A 21,741-nucleotide genomic window follows, 5' to 3' on the forward strand; every position below is an offset into this window, starting at 1 on the left:
TTTATTAGTACAAGATCTCCCACATTTTTCTTTTTCAAAAATATCTTGACTTCTCTTAGACACTGTATTACTCAGATGAACTGCAGATTTGCTTTCCTGCCCTACTCCCAGGAAAGCGTATCTAACTGGAAACTTCCTGTCCCTCACTGAAAGAATTCCGTGGACTATCCCTGTGCAGCGTGACGTCAGGCCAGGCTTAGTTAGGTCTGTCCTACTATCTGCTGTCATCCTTCTTGCTCCCGCTTCCTGGCCCGGTCTGAGAAAGGATGACACAATATGGAGAGATCATTCCACCCAGGGTCTCTGCCCCCAGGCTGTACCTATGCACTGACCCCTGTCACACCCTACAGAGCTCCCAGGCCTGCTTTGGAGAAGCCCCATCCAGCATCCCCATAAAACGTGTGTTCCATCTCACTGTTCCACCCAGCTGAGTGCTGATCTCCCATCTTTTTCCTCCTGAGACTGCATAACCCACTGTCATTCTCTCTGCCTCACACCTTCACGCCAGCCTCCCCTCTGGGTCCCTCCCTTCTGCTCTGCACCTGACCCAACTGACACACCTCTGCTGAAACCCTCAACTCCAAGCCCTTGTCTTCTGTTCTTCCTTGGTTCCCTCCCAACTTCACCAGTTTACTCTTCAGCTTCCAGAATTCAAAGGTAGACCATGACCCTTGAGTGCCAAATGCAAAGGCTTATTTTTAGTCATCACTGTCCTTGATCTTTCTACAGAATCTACTTCCCCTACCTTGAAATTCCTTCCCATCCCACATCATTTTGTTATGTTCATATTGGTCTTCATTTCTGTTCATTACTCTCTTCCCTAACCCTTTAATGTAGTCTCTCAAAGGACCCTAACTCCCTTCTCTTTGTCTGTACTCTCTCTCTTACTAACCTTTATCCAGTCCCAGAGTTTCAAACATTACCTCTATGAAGTTCAGCCTCTACTGTCAAACTATTGCACTGCCACAACCAACTTCACAGAAATTTCTCAACCCAGACATCTGGTTAGCTGATCTAAACCTCAATGTACCTTTCAAACGTTTCCTCAGTGGTCACCTGTTCCTGGTTTATGCTTCTGCCAAAGCAGATTCTGTCTAAAGAGTTGCAATATTTGAAGATCTGATTGAAAAACTGAAGGGCAACTGATTTAGCATCCAGGTTGAAATTTCCTCAGGGATAAAATTATAATCCTATGAGTCTATTGCTGTGATGAGCTAATTTAGCACCTAGCACAGGATTCCTTCACCTTCCCTACACTGGGGCTATGCGATGTCAGTTTAGAGATGTAAAACTGCTCTTGACACCAGCATGACCAGCATGAACCACGGCAGGCTAGTGACCACTTAACTGTCAGGACAAACAGCTATGGGCAAAGATGTCCAAATCCTCTCTTGGTTTGTCTGAATGCTAGAACAACGCAACCAAGAATAAGTTTATTTAGAGGTTAATTTGCAGTCCCCTAGTGCTTTCTGATAAACTTGAGTGTGCACATCTTTAAATATCATGTCTACTTTCCGGATCCCACCGCAACTAGGCCACACATGCTGTCCGTGGTCTGTGAGACTTCTGCCCCTTTCCTGGGCACGGCATGCTATCTGTAGGGTTTGATCTCCCAAACTGAGGTCCAAAGACACAAGTACAGTGTTTTTCTCTGATGAGTGTTTTACCTATATGCAAGTTCAGGTTTCATAGAGCTAAGAGAGAGCAAATAAATTATTCCAGGGGATTAGATGAGAACATTGATGGACATAACTGGATACCTGCATAGTATCTTGCCCTTTTCAAAGGACTACTTCTAGTCTCAGCTAATCCTCAAGGCAGTAAGGTGAGAAACAGACACTGGTGTAACTTAAAGGAGTGGCGTTACAGATCCTGGGCAGCAACGGGCTGAAACAGGCTGAGGACTTGCGTCAAGGAATCCTGTTTGGTCCCAATTTCACCGCCTCCGGTACATAGCCGTATAAATATAAAGACTGACTTCGCTGTGGCCAGAAAGTTTTGTTTTTGTAAACACAGAAAAATAAGAGTGTCCTCACTACTTAAAGGGAGGAAAATCACTGATTTTGTTTTCTTTAATTAATTATAAACATTTCCGTTGTCTATTCCAAAAGAGTCCCACCTGAGATTCATGAGCATTTAAACACCACTTTCTTTAACTGATTATCTGACTTTAAATAAGCATGAGGGTATTTGGGAGTAGCAGTGAGAGAAGTATGCAAGGACCAGTGAGCATTATGTCACTATGTCACTTTTTCTTCAAATTTGCCCTGAAAAGTATGTATAATAGACATATATTATATATGAATTATATATTACATGTGTTATATATACTCCTGCGTGTTACATATTATATATGTATTCTATATGTGTGTATATGTATATATTACATATATGCCTTTCCACATGGACATTTAGGCACACAAGCACTTAGACAGTTTATCAGAGAACATAAAAGCTTTGGGACTAAGTCATAGAGGGGTGCTCATCAAACAAACAGCCACCAAGTAATCAGTAAGATTTTATAATACAGGCCTCAACTTATGGCTCTGCAGAAGCAAATGCGAACACTGAGCCTATAATTGACTAATAATGACCCTGTATTCCCATGCTCTCCAACACCTTTTTTCCAAATCTCTGTGAAACAGTTTAAGACAAGTGCAAAGACTCATGAGCTGCCTGCAGGTATCCTGAAATGCTGAAATGGAGCCTATAACTTTTCACCATGGGGAAAAAATAAGACTGCTTTTATGGAGAGCTCCAACACGTCACCAAACCTACAGGGAATAATCCAGTATTCAACTCTTCTATTGATAAAAACCATTTTCTTTTTAAAAGACCAGTGTAGTGCCACTCCTAGCACATTGTCATATAGTTTACATCAGTTTATAATGGGGGCACATCACATATTCCTGAGAGAAATAAGCCATTTTTCTATAGTATTATGACCAAAGTCATGACAGTATCTCTTCCTAAATTACGAAAATATGGAGTTGCCATGTTTTTTCAAGCCAAAATTAATTCTGAGGTATCTGTGACTGTCTGGGAATGATGGGGAAATATATACATACATATAAACAGTTCTGTTATAATGTGATCCTGGAGTATCAAAATCAAGAGTGGAAACAGGTTTGGAGCAGGAATTCATGAGAAGAGCACATTATTCGGCCAAGTTACACAAATGACATATCAGTAAATTCAGGGGGTGATTAGAAGAGGGTTGATCACAGACCCATGTTAATTTTCTATAATGTTTAGAATAACTAGATAATAATATCTGTTCATCTCATCATTCCAGAATCCCACAATAGTACTCTCTTCAGTTCTAACTTGTGCGTGTGTGAGGACATTAAAGTCAGATTCAGTGAATATTCATGTTATCTATTACAATCAAGAAGTAAAACTAAAGTTTAAGAAAAATTATCTGCCATTATATTGTGACTTGACAACTTAGCCACTACTAGATAAAAGCAATTTAAATTTGTTCTGGCAGATGTGAGACCCTTCAGTTCAAAATATGAACAGCAAATGCACAAGCCTGGAAATGGCATTACTAGTATGTTTTAAGAGGATAATACACCTCTAATGGGTGCCAGTGATTGCTCTACGTACTGCAAACAAGTGCTCCCAACCAATTCAGAAAGCGGCTTGCACCACATACATGTAACAAGGCACATTCCACTCCACCAATCTAATGCCTCCTTCCCAAATCTCTGCTCCTTAGCAGGAGCAGTGGGCTAGATATCGTCTTTACACTCCATAATCTGTTCCAAATTGCAAAAACAGACTACAGCACAGAGGAAGCAGGACTTCTCCAGGAGTCCTCTGAAATCTGAGTAGGAACATGCTGAAGTCAGAATCAGTGCTGAACGTTAAGGTCACTGTGTGACCCTGTCTCGTACCAAAGCTATGGGACAGTCAGTGTTCTCCCAACCCACTCCATTTGGCCTTTAATTCCCAATAACTCCGCCTCTCCATCAAATGCTCTTGCAAACTGTGGTCATGTGGAATGAAGAAATGGAAATTTTTGCTATGATTTGAATGAATATTCAGGGATTTCACTAAGCAGCATTTAATGGTACTCTATTCTTAGAGTTTTTAAATAGCTGAATATTCAGATATGCACATGCCTTCTATTTTCCTTTATTCAAGGGTCCTCAATTCCCAATCTCTTTGAATGCTTTAACGTATTTTGAAACAATTATTCTTCAAGTGATATTTTATGAGGCTGGGTGCTAAACTTTGTGCTAATAATTATTTTAGTTTCTTTTTGATGGTAATTTAATAAGCATTTCATTCTTCAATCTTCTCACTCAATTACTTATTTTTTAAAAATAGACTAATTTTTAGATTAATTTTAGCTTCATGGCAAAACTGAGAGGAAAGAACAGAGATTCCCCTTATATACACTTCCTCCACACGCACATAGCTCCACACACACCCACTCCTCAATATCTCCCACTAGAGTGCTACATTCGGTACAGTCAATGGACCTACACAAATGCACTGTTATCACTTGGAGACCTTAGTTTACAGTGGGGATCATTCTTGGTGGTGCACACGCTGTGGGTTTGGATAAATGTACAATGCCATGTGTCTACCATTGTGACGTGGTACAGTATCATTTCAGTGCCCCGAAAACCATCTATGCTCTATCCTCTACTGATTTCTATAAAAGGTCTGTCAGGCTGGGCACAGTGTCATGTCTGCAGTCTCAGTTATTTGGGAGACTGAGGCAGAAAGATGGCAAGTTTAAGTCCAGCCTGGGCAATTCAGTGACTCAACAAGACCCTGCCTCAAAAGAAAATAAAAAGGAATGGGGATGTAGCTCAGTGGAAAGACTGTGGGTTCAATCCCCAGTACTGGGCGAGGGGGCGGGGAGCCTGTCAGCTCCTAGTCAGGTAGTTAATACTTTTACCTCACTCCTTTGTAAATGGGATTGCCTAATGTATTTCAAAATAGTCTTGTCATTTTTTGAAATGTTTTAACACCAGGGAGACCCCTGCATCTCATCCCCCTCATGAAAAGCCACTGTGCCTGCACTGCAGAAATGCCTGCCTTCGTGTGATTCAGAACCATGTGGACAAAAGTTGCTTCCTAAACCCCAAAGAAGTCTGGACCATGCATAAGCCCTCATTCTAAACCCCAGATTGGGACCACAAGAGAAAAGCTGCAGTGTGGCGGGATGCACCCCCACCCCGGACAGACAATGTCAACTCAGTCATGCTTTTCTTTCTTCTAGAGGAGTTTCTAAGATTCAACACCACATTAAATTTTTGGCCTGTCTCTTTAATTTGAGAAATGGTAAAAACAACTACAGATGGCCCACAGAATTGACTTATATCTTCTATTCTTCACGGAAGAAAGGAGTAAGCAGAAACTCTGATAAAGGCAGAAGCTACAGTACGGAGGTTGCTATTACAGTTTTCTAGAGGTTCTCTGGTCAGCCAGTACAGAACACGCAGGCTTCCCTTTCCAGATGTTCTTTAAAACCAACCAGCACCGCTGTACAGCCCCTGGTGATCACAGCCCTGGGTTCAGTACCCTCCTGTCCCAGTAAGGGCATGATGGATGCGTCATCAGATCTGAGCCTCAGAAACCTCTGGAATGACTATTCTTCCCACCCCAATCTTCTGCCCGTAGCCCTCAAAATCATTATGTAATAGGACGAACTCTCAAGCTTACAGTTAATTGGAAACACTGCAAAAGAAGAGGAATGCTTAGGACAGCATGTCCACAAGAAAAATAAATCACCCAGCATTGTTATTTAATGCATTGTGACATCATTTCCTGAAATTCAACAGAGATGACACCAGTTCAGGCAATCACCAGTATAAAGTTCCATTGAAATAACTCACAGATGTTTTCTTTCGGTAAGAAAAAAAAAAACAATGCAAAGGCGGTCTCACTCCAAGGCATGTTTGCGGGAATACCTCTCCCAGCCTTTCAGCCGTGTGCACTGCACATGCATTTCCATGTTGGCTCAGGAGCCCCACTTGTGTTCAGGGCACATTTGCATCTCTGAATAGAGCAAAGGCCATCTCATTGCTCGTGGAACAAGTAAGGTCAGTATTTCCTACTTGGTATTAACTTGGCTCATAACTATTAGCATTAAGTGCTGTAGGTCCATGTCAGAATCATGAAGGCATTAATTTCCAAGTAGCAATAACTAATATCCATGAAATGCTGATCTGAATAACCACTCAAGGGTCTTAAAATGATGTCAAAGACCAGAAATTGTCACAATATCTTCAGGATACAGGATACCTTTTTGGAAATAGACAAGTGGAGAAACTGGGGTAAAGACGATCACACTGGGCAGTGCTAAATATGTAACCCTCATGATTCTGGGAACTACTAGAGGTCAAAAACTTACAGAAACCCAAATATACAACTGAAACTCAAAGCACTTGACATAGTACAGCGGGTTAGAGTTCACAAACTCAGTGCGCCATTTGAGCCACACGGGAAACCCTCCCAGCGAAGTAGGTCAGGTATTTACCATTTGCCTTCCAAAGGTAGAACGAGGTTCAGAGCAGCTGAATAATTTATCCCAGGTGAGAGAGTTGAAACCCAAGTTTTCTGATTTCACACTTGGTGATGCCCTTAAAAAATCACGCATGTCAATTCCTGGTACAACAACAACAACAAAATCATGCCATGGTCTAGCAGAGTCTAGACCTCACCACTCTGAGAAAGCAGGTCTACGTTCTGTGAAACTGGAATGCCGGGAACGATGTGAAAAGGGCCCACAGAGGCATTCTGAACTACGCTATAATCAGTTTCTTCTCCGACCTCCAACCACCTCGGGAGGCTCACCAGTGCGCACCACCGCTCTCTCTAACACCCTCTTTCCTCTCTTGCTCTCTCCCTCTCTCATACTCTGACTGACCATCCATGAGCAGCCATTAAATGTTGACAAGGCTTTAGACGGCATTTAGACCATTTTCTCTCCTACTAGAGATGTGTGCGATTTATTTTGGAAAAAATCTGGTCTCCTTAACTCCGACAGTACCAGGAAAGGGTATGGAAACATCAGATGCCCATGTGCATTGGTCAGAGCTGCAGCAATCCACTCTGCGAGATTAAGCTAGTCAGGCGTGGTAGTGTGCTCCTACAATCACCACAATGAGGGGGCTAGAGCAGGAGCATTGCAAGTTCAGTGCTTGGACAATTAGCAAAACCTGCACAATTTAGCAAAACGCTGTCTCAGAATAAAAAATAAGAGGGACTAGAGTTCAGTGTAGAGTGCTCCTGAGTCTCACTCCCAGTAACTGCCCCAAACTAAATTAAACTAAGAATTATAGTTAATTTATAGTAAATACTTACTAGAAGAGTCAGGCCGGGGCCTGAACACTTTTTACACAAAATGGTCTGTTGCATATTCCAGACTCTGGGCTCTTAACCTACACACAGGACTCCCTCTTTCAAGAAAAGAAGCCACTTGGATCTGCCCAAAATAAAAAGACTAACTAAAAGGGAAAGCATCTAGGTCTCTCCCTGGTGTGTGTGTGTGTGTGTGTGTGTGTGTGTGTGTGTATGTGCATGCACACATGCGCACACACATGTATACACATACACAGTACAATAACAAACCTGAAATGAGTAAGTCTACTGTTACACAGCATTGAAGAAACAGGAGAAGAGAGATCCAGTCTTCTAATGGAAGAGACGGCTGTATTACTCATAACTTGGGTGTTCTGCCTCTGTAGCACAATGTACATTAACACTTATTTTTATTAATAAATCTAGGTCTTTACCAAATCCCATCAAATGCATTCTAATAAGCAAGGAGTGAAAAGGTACACACTGAGCCACAGGCTTCATCTCTCTCTCCTGTACCCACAGGTAGGGAAAAAAAACAGCTTTCCAAGGACAAGGGCTAGTGCCCCTGAGCAGAAGCCTGTGGTACCTGGAAGGATGTGTGATACTATATCACACTGAAGTAAAACTTGCTTCTGATCCAGTACACATGTCTTTAAAAAAAAAAAGAATCCCACATCTCAGTGTGAGTTCTATCTCTGTAGTTTCACGGAGGACTTTCAGTCAGACACTGGGATGAGCAGGTAGGGTTTCCCGTGGATGCGAACCCTGCGTCTCTTCATGGTCAAATGCATTCCTGGCAGCACAGCAAGGGGAACTCTAGAAAGCGGCACACAGAGGTGCCCACTGAGAGCCTGCCTGAGCCACCATGGCCTTCCTGACATGGAGGAGTTCTTCCTGGTTGTAAATGAACTGCCAGCCGGGGCACTCTTTCTCACCGCTTCTTCCTTTAACTATCTTTCAAATCAAATGAAAACAGCTGTAATGGCAGGCTTACTTTTCTGATATCATAATCTCTATGTGTTAGTGAAAGGACTGTACTTGCCTAGGATCTCCCTAGGTTTCTTTTTAAATCTTTTTCTTTTGGCTACTGGATACTTTCCAGCCAAAGCACACACATTTCCAACAGATTCTTTCTTCAATCTTCTCTAGATTCCTTAGCCCAAGAAGCCTAGCAGAGCCATCAGCTAGTGGAAGAAGGTAATGGTTTAAATAATGTTTTGACTAGTTGAATTTATTTTAAAAACTATGAACTGATTTCATTAATATCATGAGAGTTTTAAAAGGGAATTTTAAAAGGATATTTTGGAAATAGGTACTCAAAACTAGAAAGAAATTATTTAACTCCAGATTAAGAAAATTCTAAGTGCTTGACCTTCAATATGGAAACTCTTGATCAAATAGCTTAGTTTTCAAAGTTCCCCGTTGGATTTAATTTAAATATTTACTTCAATATAATCACTTATCAACAAATTTGTTACCTTGTCCCCTAAAGTTGGTTGTATGTAGGAATTTGACAGATTGTTTTAACTGCTACAGTTGAAGTGGAATTTGTTCTTCTAAGAAAACCGAGGGTTAATGATTTTTGTCATATTGAGACTAAGACTTAACAATTGCTACAGTTAGCCTTTGTTGAGGTGGGTTTTTTCCCCCTCTGGGCCTTTTGAGGTATTCAGAATAGGTGACAATAGCTTGCAGTTGAGAACATATGTAGAGAGACCCCTGTGGCTTATTGGGAAAAGTTGCTCCATGCTGGTTGGGTGTTTGGAAAAAAAAAATACAACCAGAGTTCTTTTATGTTCTGCTAGTTAATGAATGCATGAATGTCAAAATGGGCCAATGGCCTATTCAGGGGGCAAAGCCTTCGCAGCCCCCTTCTTTAAGAACACATCCTGAGATGCAAAATACATTTGCTTAACAAATTAAAATAATGAGATAATTCAATTAGCTTCTTTTTTTAAAAAAAAAAAAAGAAAGAAAAAAGGGTACATCGGGGATTATTGTAATACAAGAACAGGTCATACTGCACAAAAGGGAGCAGACCAGTTTGAAATAATGTTAAAGAGACTCATAATGGAGGAATGCACATTGAATCATGCACTTGTAAAGAAATTTACATGAAATAATAATTTAGGCGACATCTATTTTCAGGGAGCTCAAGCCAACATTTCACTTTGAAAGTTGAAATTAATTAAATGACAGAAAAATATACTGGGGCATCTCTATTTCCAAGGACTTCCTCATGCCTGTTAGTGCATGTAAGAAAAGAAGACTAAATTAACATGTCGCTAGTTAGGGGTCTGTATTCTTGGTTTCTGAGCTCAGAATTACAGCCGAGTAAATCTTTCAGCTCATTAAAGACTGGAAAGTAGAAGTTTTACAGGACCATCCTCATCAAAGTTACTGAACCTCTTCTCTGCCGCGGGGGTTAGAGTGGATGGAGGGAGAAGCAGTTTCAAAGGGAAAGCTGGGAGAATTTCCTTAAGACACAAGGGAGTGCAGAAGAGGTAGAGCGGGGCAGAGAGGATGGGAGACAAAGCCAGCAGGGAAAGTAACGAAAGGGGCAAGTTGTAAAAGAAGGTCACGGGCCGGAGAGAAATACAGCACTTGGCGAAAAGTAGAAAGAACGGAGGAAGGAGAGGAAAGGACGACCATGAGGCTGGGACACGCCATTGCTCTGACTAATGTTCCTGAGCAGAACCAAAACAGAGAGGCATAGGAAAGATGCTTAGAGATGTGGCAATGCATCCCTCTGATTTGAAAACCGGGGAGAGGAAATGTCCAAAGAACTTAATGGATTTCACTGGCCAGTGGGGAGGAAAACTGAACTTGAAACGCAGGCTTCCTGGGCCGGGGATATAGCTCAGTGGCACAGGGGCTGCCCAGCAAGAGCAAGGTCCTGAGTTTGATTTCCGGTACCAAAAAAAAAGAAAGAAATGCAGGCTTCCTGACTCCCGGGCCCAGGTTATTCGAGCCCTCTCTCCCTAAACAAGGAAAACCACACATTAAACATTTTAGTTGGACAGAGACTTCTACGCAGAACCTTTATGTGTCCATGACTGTATGAAAGCTCTTCTGTGGGGGGGCGGGTAAGTTCTTACAGTTGATGTATAGCACAGGAGATCCAGAGGGGCCAGGACCCATTGGCCAGCCACCATGCTCAGCCTGTAGCCACTGTCCTGGTGACGCAGTCCCAGATAGGCAGACCGTAGTGAGGCACCATGAGGAGAAGACAAGAAGTCTCCCAAGGACTCCCAATACGACCACACGACAGTCTGCTCAGGAACAGGGGCAGGATGTCTGCTCTATCCAGAAAGGCTGGGGGTGCAGTGAAGTTTAAAAACAAGTAAACACTTGGCTTTTTTCAGAGTCTTCAAGTCCCCACTGACTGAGAGTATTGATGGCAGAGGCTGCGAGATTTCTATGCAACTACTAAAGATAGTAATGATTTTAGCAAAGGTCATAATGCTGTGTGTGAAAAACACCAACTTAGTGGCTCAGAAGGGTTAGGTCCTGGACTCAGTTTGACCTTCACCTAGTCGTTTCCCTTTCTGAATTTCAGGTTACTCATTCGTAAACAGAGCAGCTAAATTCTCCAAGGTGCTGCTTATTCTGTGGCATGGCTTTTGCTGAGAGAGAGAGGCTGAAAACACAGGCAGATGTCTGCTTGGAAAGCAACTGCTGGGAGTCTTTATTTTCAACGAAGAAAGGCCGAGCAGGAGAGAACACAGAGGAAGGAGCCCGGTCAGGTGAGCCCGGGCAGGAGAAGCAGCTCGCCTGCCCTCCGCAGCTACACCACCTTTCCTACTTGCTACTCTAACCGAACAAACCTCAGGGTAAAAATGAGAAACCCCTCCCCTCACACTCACTCGACTTCCAAATTAAAAACATTTTACAGGTTAGTAAATCTCCAGCTGAGGTGATGTAGCAGAGAACAGCTGTGAAGTAATTTTGATAATGATGAGAATAATAACCACATGGCAAGGTTCAGGGCTTTGCTGTTGCAGCTTCAGTGCTCCTGAATAGATAAAAGTGATTAAATACTCCTGATTATCCCTGACCAATATGTAATGGATTTACAGCCCTTTCAATTAGTCAGTATTTGCTTAGGACTCATTATTTTGTCTTTGGTTAAGTAATCAGCCCAGAGACCGCATGTTCTGTCTAATTCCTCTGAGCCGAGTCGGTGCAGGGCCCTGACCTTTGAAATGGCCATAGCTCCTAGGCAAGAATAACCACCACCACGGCCGCCTTGTCGGTCTCCCAGCTAATCCTGACACCGCGGGCCGATCGATACACCTTAGTTTGCTACTAATGTCCTTACATTAAGATGGCCGATTTAGGAATGTGAATCTATCACTTCTCCCTCCCCACCACCGCCCCACCCTTTGGCCTCTGTCGCTTTGTGAGAAGAGCAGGTCTGCAGCCACCGCCATAAATAAAAGTGGAACCTTGTCCTGGACTCATGACACTGTAACTAATGTCATTCAGCATGGCGATACACAAGTTGGATAATCAAGGAAGACCTTCAGCTTCCAACATGTCACTATTTTTAAAGCATTCGCCTAAATAGAATGATCTGAAAACAATATGATAGCATGAAACATCCTCTGAAATCTCTTGCATTTTCTCAGAATATATAAGTGGACAGTAAAATATAAGCACATCCAGTTTCTCTGTAAAAATATAATGTCATTTTTTTTTGTCACAAGAGTCTTACAGTCAACAGTATGTACTGACACATAAAACCAGTTGCATAAAGGAGGACACAGGTAAGTTGTTACTTTAAAAATACTGCGCATCCTTCATCCCTTCCCAGAAGTGAACGGGGTTCACTTTCAAGATAATGGACTTGAACCGGTGAAAAATAACCTTTAATTCCCACTGTACAAACAAAGGCCTTTTAGTACCTATGACTGTCTTTATTTGGCGTAGGAACACATCGCACATTTGCAAACTGCTTCAAGGAGCAAAGTTGCACCTGATGCTGTGAGCCGGAGAATGCGTGTGGCAAGGGGCTCTTCTGCCTCTGAGAGGAGACAGCTCTCACTAGTACTATAATCAGCAACGTTGACGTCTGTGAGCTCCTTACAGCAGTGTCCTTTGCTTGTGGTTGCATCATCTGAAATTACTCTCTTCTAGCATAAATAACAAATTTACTTATGCAGTCTGTTTATGGGCCTAGGCCACTTTGAATAAAGTCCTCTGCTGGCCTCGACGTTCTGGCTATGTTTTGACAGACCCTCAACTGCTCTACTAGTCATCAGATTTTAAGAAGGAAAACAAGCACCCTGTTATGTTTTTTATAGCTGAAGGAGACAGTCTAACTTGCTAGGAGAATTTAGCGAAGCAAGAAAAACTTTGTTGCTCTTTCATCTTGACTTACTGTGAGATGCTGGAAGAGCCACGCTCTCATGATATTTGTTGCTACTTTGGGGAAAATGCCTCTTTTCTTCTGGCGTTTTTTGTCCTTGTCTGGATCGTCATCGTCACCTGTGCCCGGTGAAGCTACACTGTTGTCTAAACCATCCCCTGGTAAAAAGAAACGAAGATGCATTAGAGAAAACATAGCAAGAGCGCCAACAACAGTGTGCGGCTAATGACGAGCTCGGCTAAGCTTGTTGAAAGGAATCCATTAAGCGGGTATATGCTCTTTCATTAAAGTATAATTGGAGACACAAATATGTAAAAGACAAAATTAAACCAGGCCTCTTCAAATGTTAATTTTGTGTGTCTCACACTTGCCCATATCATTAATTCAATTATAATTGTGTCCTTGACACAGTGCAGTAGCTCTTTGTCAATTATGGAATCCAATGTGGGAAAACCACCATCAGAAAACCCATTCAGCGGCAATCCGGCCCCATGCCCATAGCGCACACATACTGTAGGATAATCAAGTTAAATGTTCTGTAGTCTATATATTCCTGGCTGCCTGCATAGGTGACAGTAACTGTGTCACTGTTGATTGCACATAACGCACTGCCTGCTCAGCCCCTCCTAGATCCTGTCACCTCTTGAGCACACACCTTCACACACTCCCAGTGTGACCCTGCACTCGGCATTTGCATGACATGAAAACTTTTAGCTCTCTGCACTGCTGATCATTATCATGTGGGGGGAGGGGGTTCACATCAAGGTAGGGCACTCACTTAATCAGAAGTTTCTATCAACATCTTTCTCTTCTGTGCTTTTCTCTGGCATTAATTGTGCATTAGCAAAAATCATTTACTTTTAACAGTCATAGTTATTTTTTCTTGCCCTCCAGCAAAAATGCCTTGAAAGCCTGCCTGGAGGGCATCTAAATTATGTATCTGAAAAACTCTTCTGGCAAGGCATTGCAGGACCCCTACTTTCTTAAAATTCATACGAGCACGTCTTCCTGTTTTTGGGAAGGCATCAATCAAGACCAGCAATATATGCCACATCCCTACATTAATATTTGAACTAATAACTTTAAAAAAAGGAAAGAAACAAGATCCGACTTGTGGCATAATCAAATGCAAAATAAATGAAGAATACGGGGACAGCACTGGGGCTTTATAGATGGCTGTGTTTTCCTTGCACATCATTAGCCTGGAGCCACACGAAAGAGGAAAACAGAGAAGTGGAGAGTTTATGCTCCCTGCTGGTGTTTAAGAAGCTGGGGTCCTAGAAGAACATCTGGGAATTGCACTGAGATGGGGGTTTTTGTAATTTAAGAATAGACATTCATTAGCAGTAAATGCCATAAATCCCATGCTAAGTAAAAACCTTGTCTAAGAAAGCCTAAAACAATAAACTCTGTGCTCAATGTAGCCTGAGCTGGATGCTCTGTAGCTTCCCAAGGAATGCTGTAGATCTGCCGGTTCTTTCTCAGACCCACTCCCTCCTCCCCGGGTCGGACTGTGCTACAACGCAGACTTCCTGCCCACTGGGTCCCTGGCTTTCTAACTTCTGGGTCTGCTCTGTGGGCTTCCCTGTACCTGTTCTTTTCCTTTCTTGCTGAAAAAACCCCTCAACCTTCTTTGACCAGAGAAGCAGAAAAACCACAGCAAAGAGCTGGCAGATTAATTTTATTGACATTTCCATTTTCACTGCAATGCGATACCCTCCATCACATGGAAGAGATGACCCTCACTATTTACAGACTGACAGGCCACTTCATTACAACCACCCTGCCCCAAGGCAAAGCAGCTCCCTTCCATCTGCCCAAACACTAGAGCATGACCCTGAAGTTGCTGTTCTCTTTTTCTTTGCCTTCTGTTATGATGAGAGAGAGCAAAAGCGAGAGAGAGAGAGAGAGAGAGAGAGAGAGAGAGAGAGAGCACGTAAGAGTGAGAGAGAGAAAGAGAGAGACAGTGAAAGAAAGAGCCCCAAATATTCAAACAATGAATCAGTGGACAGGGAAACAAAGGCATTTAACTTTTTGAATACTGGATATATAGTCTTTCTTTCATCTGTCTACCCTTCCTGCACACCCATGTGCACCAGGGGGTTGCCTACACAAGAATACACACACACAAACTCACACAGGGATACGTGCACATGCTTCCACCATGCCAAGGAACTGCTGCAAGGCAAATTCTCACCCACACTAATGGCTTCTGACTGCTCCTTGGCAACCCCGGCACTTTAACCTGGGTGGATGTGCTCTCCAAAATACAGACACTGGAGCGATCTCATCAGCTGTTCATGTGACACAGATGGAGAGTGGCTATTAGGAGCCAGGCAGTGGGCCTTGGGGATCTGAGGTGCTGTTCTGTAGCCTGAGGCGATTTTGAAAAGCAGCACCCGGAGATGAGGAAAGGAAAAAAATCCACACTGCAAGTGCAAGTTTGAAGTCAGTCTGTCTGTCTGTCTACCTCCCACAGATAGAGATGTCTTTGCTCTCAATGCAAAATCTATGTGGGCTATCTGAATGTACATTTCAGATAATGTATGTATGGAATAACTCTTCCTGCAGTGTCTTCCAAATATAAAAACACACTCTGTAAACAATGCCTGTGTGTATATATTTCTTCCTAAGCACATATGGTTTCTGTGTATATGTTTAAGCTGAAATTGTCAGGATTTTGTTAAAATCTCATTTAGCTTTTTTGATAGATTTTTGAATACACTTATTTTTAAAAGGTTAATGGCTTAATTGAAGGAAGTTCAATGAAAAAAGACATTTGTCTTTTTAACCCAATCGATGACCTCAAAAATGAAAGAGACAGCATTTCCATGGTGCATTTTCTCTGTTTAAAAGCAAAGAGGGCTGATAACGCCTTCAAACTATATGACTCACTATATTTAGCTCAAGAAAAAATATAGCTAGCTCGAGCATCCTCTGATGAGTGACTTAAACCGAAGAAACAGCAGCATTACATGAATTAAAATGTAAAGCAGTCCATGTTACATAAATTTTGTAAAATATTTGAATTTAGATCCCATGTAACAAGGAAGTATAAACAAAAATGTGTCTAAATTTGTATTGATAACTAGATACTAGACACTAGACAGAAGACTTTAATATTAGTGTTTATACCTCTATAAAAAGAGTAATTTTCCACTCCCAAATCCAACAGTAAAGACCACTGTTTTCCCCTCCGCTGGACTGTGAACAAATTTCAGCATACAGCGCTAACAACAGCATAAAGAAAATTTTTGAAAAGTAACTGTGTGTTCTGCCACCCATCATAAAATTTTGCAGATGATGCGAGAGTTAGTAACTGGTAAAGTGAGTATTGTTACCTTGTGTTGAGGCTTGCGGGTGTGTACGTAAGATGGCTGGTGAATCCTGGGTACATGTGCCAGATGAGTCAATGTGTTAAAAAGGGCTCCTTGCTGACAATGAGCACGAGGAGAGACACGTAATGATGCGCCAAAGGAGGTACAAAGACTAACGGCACACACGGCAGCCCCATGTTAGGATTCAAAAGTGTGGAATCCTTCAGGAAAAGAACTGTTTCTTGTTTATCTTTTTATCCAAAGAGCATACCTCCATGCCTGACTGGGGCAGGCACGCAGTCACTGTTGGCTGAATTGACTGAACTGATCAGTGACCTTCATCAAAGGCCCTCTTCTCCTGGCAATCCTCACACCAGGCAACCATGGTCCTCTTACAGCAACTAACGGCCACTCCTCTGGAGAGTTGGCGGGGGTCACCCATGTGCACAGTTGCTTCTACATGTGCTGTTTGGAAGCCCTCGGTGCGCACAGGGTTGTTGGAGGGGTTGGCGGGACCGCAGACCATTCCACTGGCACTGCCAACTCTGACGATGAAAAACTAAAGAAATACTGAGCATGCTTCTTTCAAAAGGTTGCTAATCCTATGACCAAGGGCACAGTCTAAATTTTGGGCAAAATATTCAAAACAGATGTGTGTTATGGGAACATAAAGCATGTGACCATGAGAAGGAATATTCAAGGCCTGTGGAAAGATGAATTTGAAGCAGATTAAATGATCAAGGGAGATTGTTAAAGACACAGGTCCCAAGGCCTCAGCCCAAACCCACTGAATCAAAATATCCTTGGGCAGAGACCAAGAATTTGTATTTCTAACAAGTTCCTTAAATTTGCTTGTACAGTCAGCCCAGCACTGGTTCTTCAACTGGCTTTTGGAAGCCACCCAACTGGATGACCTAACTTGAAATAAGACACAACCTCAGGACAACCTCAGGAAGTTAAAATTCAGCCTTCATCTCGTGAACTGGGCCAGTGATCAGAATGAGCGACTCTAATCTGGCCCGGGCCTCATTCACTGCAGGAAAGCCTGTGCTCTGCTCATCACCATGCAGCCTCATCCTAATCTTTTGGGGGTACGGGTTAAACAGCACCGAGACGCTGAGGAACAGTGGCCCTCAGGATGAGGAACAGCAGCTTTAGCATCAGCTCAGGAACGGTGAGAAATGCGAATCCTCAGGTCTACTCCCGACCTACTGGATCGGAAATGTTAGGCGCGGCCAGCCATGGTGGCACACTCCTGTAATCCCAGCACTCAGGAGGCCCAGGCAGTAGGACTGCTGGGAGTTCAAGGCCAACCTGGGCTACAAAGTGAGTTCAAGGCCAGCCTGAACTACATAGTAAAACTCTGTCTCAGAAAGACAAAAAACACAAGAAAAAAAATGAAATGTTAGGCTCAGCATTGTTGTGAGGCTCAACAGTTCGGCTGTGAACAAGCAGTCTAGGTGGCTCTGATCCCTACTTCCTCTGGAGGACGGCTGCTTTATGACGCAGGGACTCTCTCCGTAGTCTGCTATCACTCAGTGTGTCTGAAGGCCTGGATCTAATCTCTGCATCCTCCTCCTGCTTTAAGACTGTGAAGTCTTTTGAGAGCATCCCTAGCTGGATTTATACCCATGCTCTTGAGAAAGTCACACATACTTTCCATAGTTAAGCAGATTGTGCTCAGTGCAGGGCATGGCTAGTGGGTAGCTCCAGCCTACACCTACCTAAAGGGCAATGCTGAGACAGTCTAGTGGCAGGATGCTATGCCTGGGATACCATGGGCATCAGGGTGTAGGGGAAAATCCACATTCATAGCTGTGTATTTAATGAATCAGAGAGGACACAGGCATACTATGAGAATGTCCTAAAGAAGAAATTCCTCTCCATAAAATTCTTGGTCATAAAGACCACTCAGGCAAAAGGACCATGTCTTTTTGTCACTAGCCTACTGTCGTATTCCCTGTAGCCAAAAATCTGTTTCTATGTTAGCCATCAACTGCATGGTTTGAAGCAGAGAAATGATAAGGACAGTGATGATAAGCTCTGTTCAGTGTAATACAACAAAGACATGGCCTTCTCCCTCTCCTTGTCCCATCAGGAACGCAACTGACAACCAAGGTGGTCTTAGTCCATCTCCTACCACTTACTCCAGCCCCTAAAAGCACAAACATTTACCATGTGAAAACTGAGCCCGAGGGATTAAATCCTTACCCAAGACCCCACAGGATACACTGGAACCCAGGCATGGGCACTCCAAATCCAGTCTCCGGCTACCGGCCTGTACGTGAACACTGGATGTGAGCTTTTCCTCCCCGAAGCATTACCTCCTCAGAGCCCTGCTATCCATGACAGAAGCAAACAATGCCTAATGCTACAGGAAAAGGTGTGAATGAAGAGAGTCGTGTTGGGACCCAAAAGTTGAGGCTGAGCTAAAACTGGCTCAGGTTGGCCTCACTTGGAAATGTACATACTTTCCTCGAAGAGTCAGCCAGTGCTGCCCGGGTTTTACACAGGCACACAGCAAGAGTTCTTGAGACTCAGGACTTCTACAGATGGCTTCTCACGTCTGAGTGGAGATCCTGAGGTAGACAGCAGCAGGCTGACCCAAGCGAGAGCCCAAAGACCCTACAAATGAGTCCTGCCCATCCACACAATCAAGGCCAGGTGGGCTTTGATAGCATCACGATACAACTATCTGATACTTCACAGGACTGTGATTAACATGATACACCCCCACTTCCAAGCCACTTTTTGAAATATAGGATGTTTCAGATATTTGGTGCATGGCACGTGGTCAAATAACTACCATCTAAAACTAGCCGTGTTTAGAGAAGTAGGACAAATAAAATTTATTTTGGTGAACAGCATTTGTACTTCCTTTGGGTAAGCAGATGGCCCATTTTTTAATCATCATTTCTCATTTTGGACCAAGTTTGATAGTTAAATTCATTTGTAAAAAATATATGTTAAATAAATAATAATAGTTTATATGGAAGAAAAAGCCTCTTTTCTTTTAAGCAACAGAAACTCATTATATTCATTATCATTTTCATTTTATACAGGTTAAATTCCGTAATTCAGAGCCAGGCATGGTGGGGCATGACTGTGATCCCAGAACTCAGGAGGCTGAGACAGGGAGACTGCCATGAGTTGGAGTCCAGCCTGGGCTCCACTGTGAGTTCAGAGGCATTCTAAACTGCCTAGCAAGACCCTGTCTCTAAATAAATAAATAAATAAATACACTAATTTATATATATAATTTTTTTCCAATAAATATCAGTATCTTCCAAAAATCCATTTCCAGAAATTTGGTATAGTCATGAATACACAGATACTTATATATGTTATATGATTATAAACCTGTATGCATTAAATCATATTGCATACATTTGTGGAAATATCTGTAGGTGAAGTGAACATTTTTGCCTATGATCACACACACTTGCATCTCTGTGCACAGATCTGCACAGCTCCTTGATGTTCCTACACAATGTTAAATAAATGTGTTCAATGTCGGTTCGGTATGTCAAGAACATGCAAAACATCATCTCCTCCTCTTCATCAGCACCTGCTGTCACCTTCACCATCGTCACATGACGCTGCCACTGGCACGTGCAGTGTTCCAGGCCTCATTTAAGGGAACTACTACATGCATTTTATTTTACAGGTAAGAAAACTGAGCCTCAAACAAATGAAGTAACTTGTTGAAGATGACCCCGAAGTGGCGGAGTGGTGCTCATGTTTTTGAGGTATGCGCACACATACACACACACATACACACACACATACACCCCTCTGTCCTCTCCTAAAAACTGCAGGGAGGACAAGATGAAAAGTGAAGCAGGATTCTGGGCTAGCCCTCGCCACTAAGAAAACAGAGCTCAAGAGAAGCCCACTGTATTCTCATTTGTGTTCTGAAGAAATATTAGATGAAAGCACATTTAAAAATGTATATAAACCAAGAATGAAGCCAAAGTGTATTTCTGCAGATAAGAATAATCACTATCTGTAAAGTCATTTGTGTTTCCTGTGGATCTAAAACCTAAGTATGACTTTGAAACAGGAATATCTGTGGAGTTTTAAAGACTCTTCTGGGTCAAGGGGGCTTTCAAGATTCCATACCTTTAGTCCTTTCTGTTGGCTGAGCACACCCTTTCTCTTCATTTAAAAATGTTTCCCTTTGCCATTCTTCTTTGCAGCAAACTCCTATTCAACATTCAAAACCCAGTGAAAAAGGAAGCTCCTTTGTAAAGCTTTCCCCAGTTCCTAGTCATAACATTAGTGCGCTATATCTCTTCAACATTTTGTTCTTACTTCCATTATACTTACTTTTCTGTTTTCAATTTATCTGTTCCCTAGTTTGTCTGTTTGTGACCTTTTCCAAGGCAAGACCTGTGTCTTAATCACTTCCGATCTCAATCTCTGACATGGAGCAAACATTCAAATGTTAGTAGGATGAAAAACTGGCAGCTAGAGCCTCTTGGTACATTTTTTGGGCCTGATAACACTGTAATCTGCTTTGAAGAACGAGCATGTGAAGAAAATCCCGGGGCTTTGGTCAGCAATGCTTGGGCTTCTTGTCTCCATTCTCCCCGCCCTGCGGTACCATGTCATAGCGCATTCAGCGCTTCACTTCCACAAAGATGAAGGGTCCTCTTCCCAGAAACCCCAGACTTGTATCCTCCACTGTCTGTGAAAGCAGTGCTCCATCTCTAATCTGCCCTATTCCACAGGAAACAGAGAGAGAGAGAGAGAGAGAGAGAGAGAGACGGGGAGAGAGAGAGAGAAGGCCTAGAATGAGGGAGCAACCCCCTGCCTAAGTACACCATCGCCATGGACAGCCGCACACAGTACATGTGAGCTGATTTTCTTTCACCATCTCAGTTTCTTTTTCTCATAATATGCTGGGTAGTACTTGGAAAAAAGGATTAAAATGTACTAAGAGTCAAAAGATATTTTCTTGCAGTGGTTTTAGGGAGTCCCTTAGAGGGACTGTATCTTTTTGAGAAACCTGCATTGGGAACTAGGTGGGCATTGTAGCTCATGCCTGTAATAGCAGCACTTTGTGAAGCTGAGGCAGGAGGACTGCAAGTTCAAGCTCACCCTAGGCAACTCAGTGACTGGTGTGATCCTATTTCAAAGTGAAAAATGAGAAAGGTCTGAGGATATAACCCAGTGTGAAGGCCTTGTGTTCAATCCCAAGTACTAAGAAGAAAGAAGGGCAGGGAGAGGAAGCAGGAAAGGGAAAAGAAGAGTGAGAGAAACAGAATGAGGAAAGGAGGGAGGGAGGGAGGAAGGAAGGAAGGAAGGAAGGAAGGAAGGAAGGAAGGAAGGAAGGAGGAAGGGGCACCAAGATTTCAAAGGGAAAGAAAGGGGAGAACACAGCAGCTTCTGCCTGCTTCTGTTACAGAATATAGCCTTGCAAAACTTGCTTTCCAAGAACGACTGACAGTGTAAATCTTCCACAAGCAATATTTTCTCACATCAGGGCAGTTGCTGGGGGGGGGGGTTTAGACCCAGAAACCTAGGGAGAGAGAGGGGCAGCAGTGAGACCTGCTAATTACTGATCTCTTTTACTCTCCTGCTGTGCTTAACTGTCTGGACATGTTAAAGTGAAATTTTTCTGTGATTTTTCAAGTGACTCGTTCACAGCCCACGAGCACGGAGGGGAGCAGCGGGGATGAAATGCTTTCGTTTACACGCAACATTTACTAACTGTGTGGGTTTTCC

The 21,741-nt window shown here is 42.9% G+C and overlaps 1 protein-coding gene across 8 annotated transcripts in view; it reads right to left on the reverse strand.

The window, feature by feature from the left end:
• Positions 1-21,741, reverse strand: part of Meis2 (Meis homeobox 2) — a 207,678-nt gene that overhangs the window by 133,515 nt on the left and 52,422 nt on the right. For all 8 annotated transcript variants that reach the window (XM_005381188.2, XM_005381187.2, XM_013512565.1 and 5 more), the window contains one exon: positions 12,707-12,852. In XM_005381188.2, coding sequence (XP_005381245.1) covers positions 12,707-12,852 — 146 coding nt within the window. The remainder of the gene's footprint in view (positions 1-12,706; positions 12,853-21,741) is intronic.

The sequence above is a fragment of the Chinchilla lanigera genome, unplaced genomic scaffold (assembly GCF_000276665.1).
Source record: "Chinchilla lanigera isolate Chin_1 unplaced genomic scaffold, ChiLan1.0 scaffold00015, whole genome shotgun sequence".
In the NCBI taxonomy this organism is placed as follows: domain Eukaryota; kingdom Metazoa; phylum Chordata; class Mammalia; order Rodentia; family Chinchillidae; genus Chinchilla; species Chinchilla lanigera.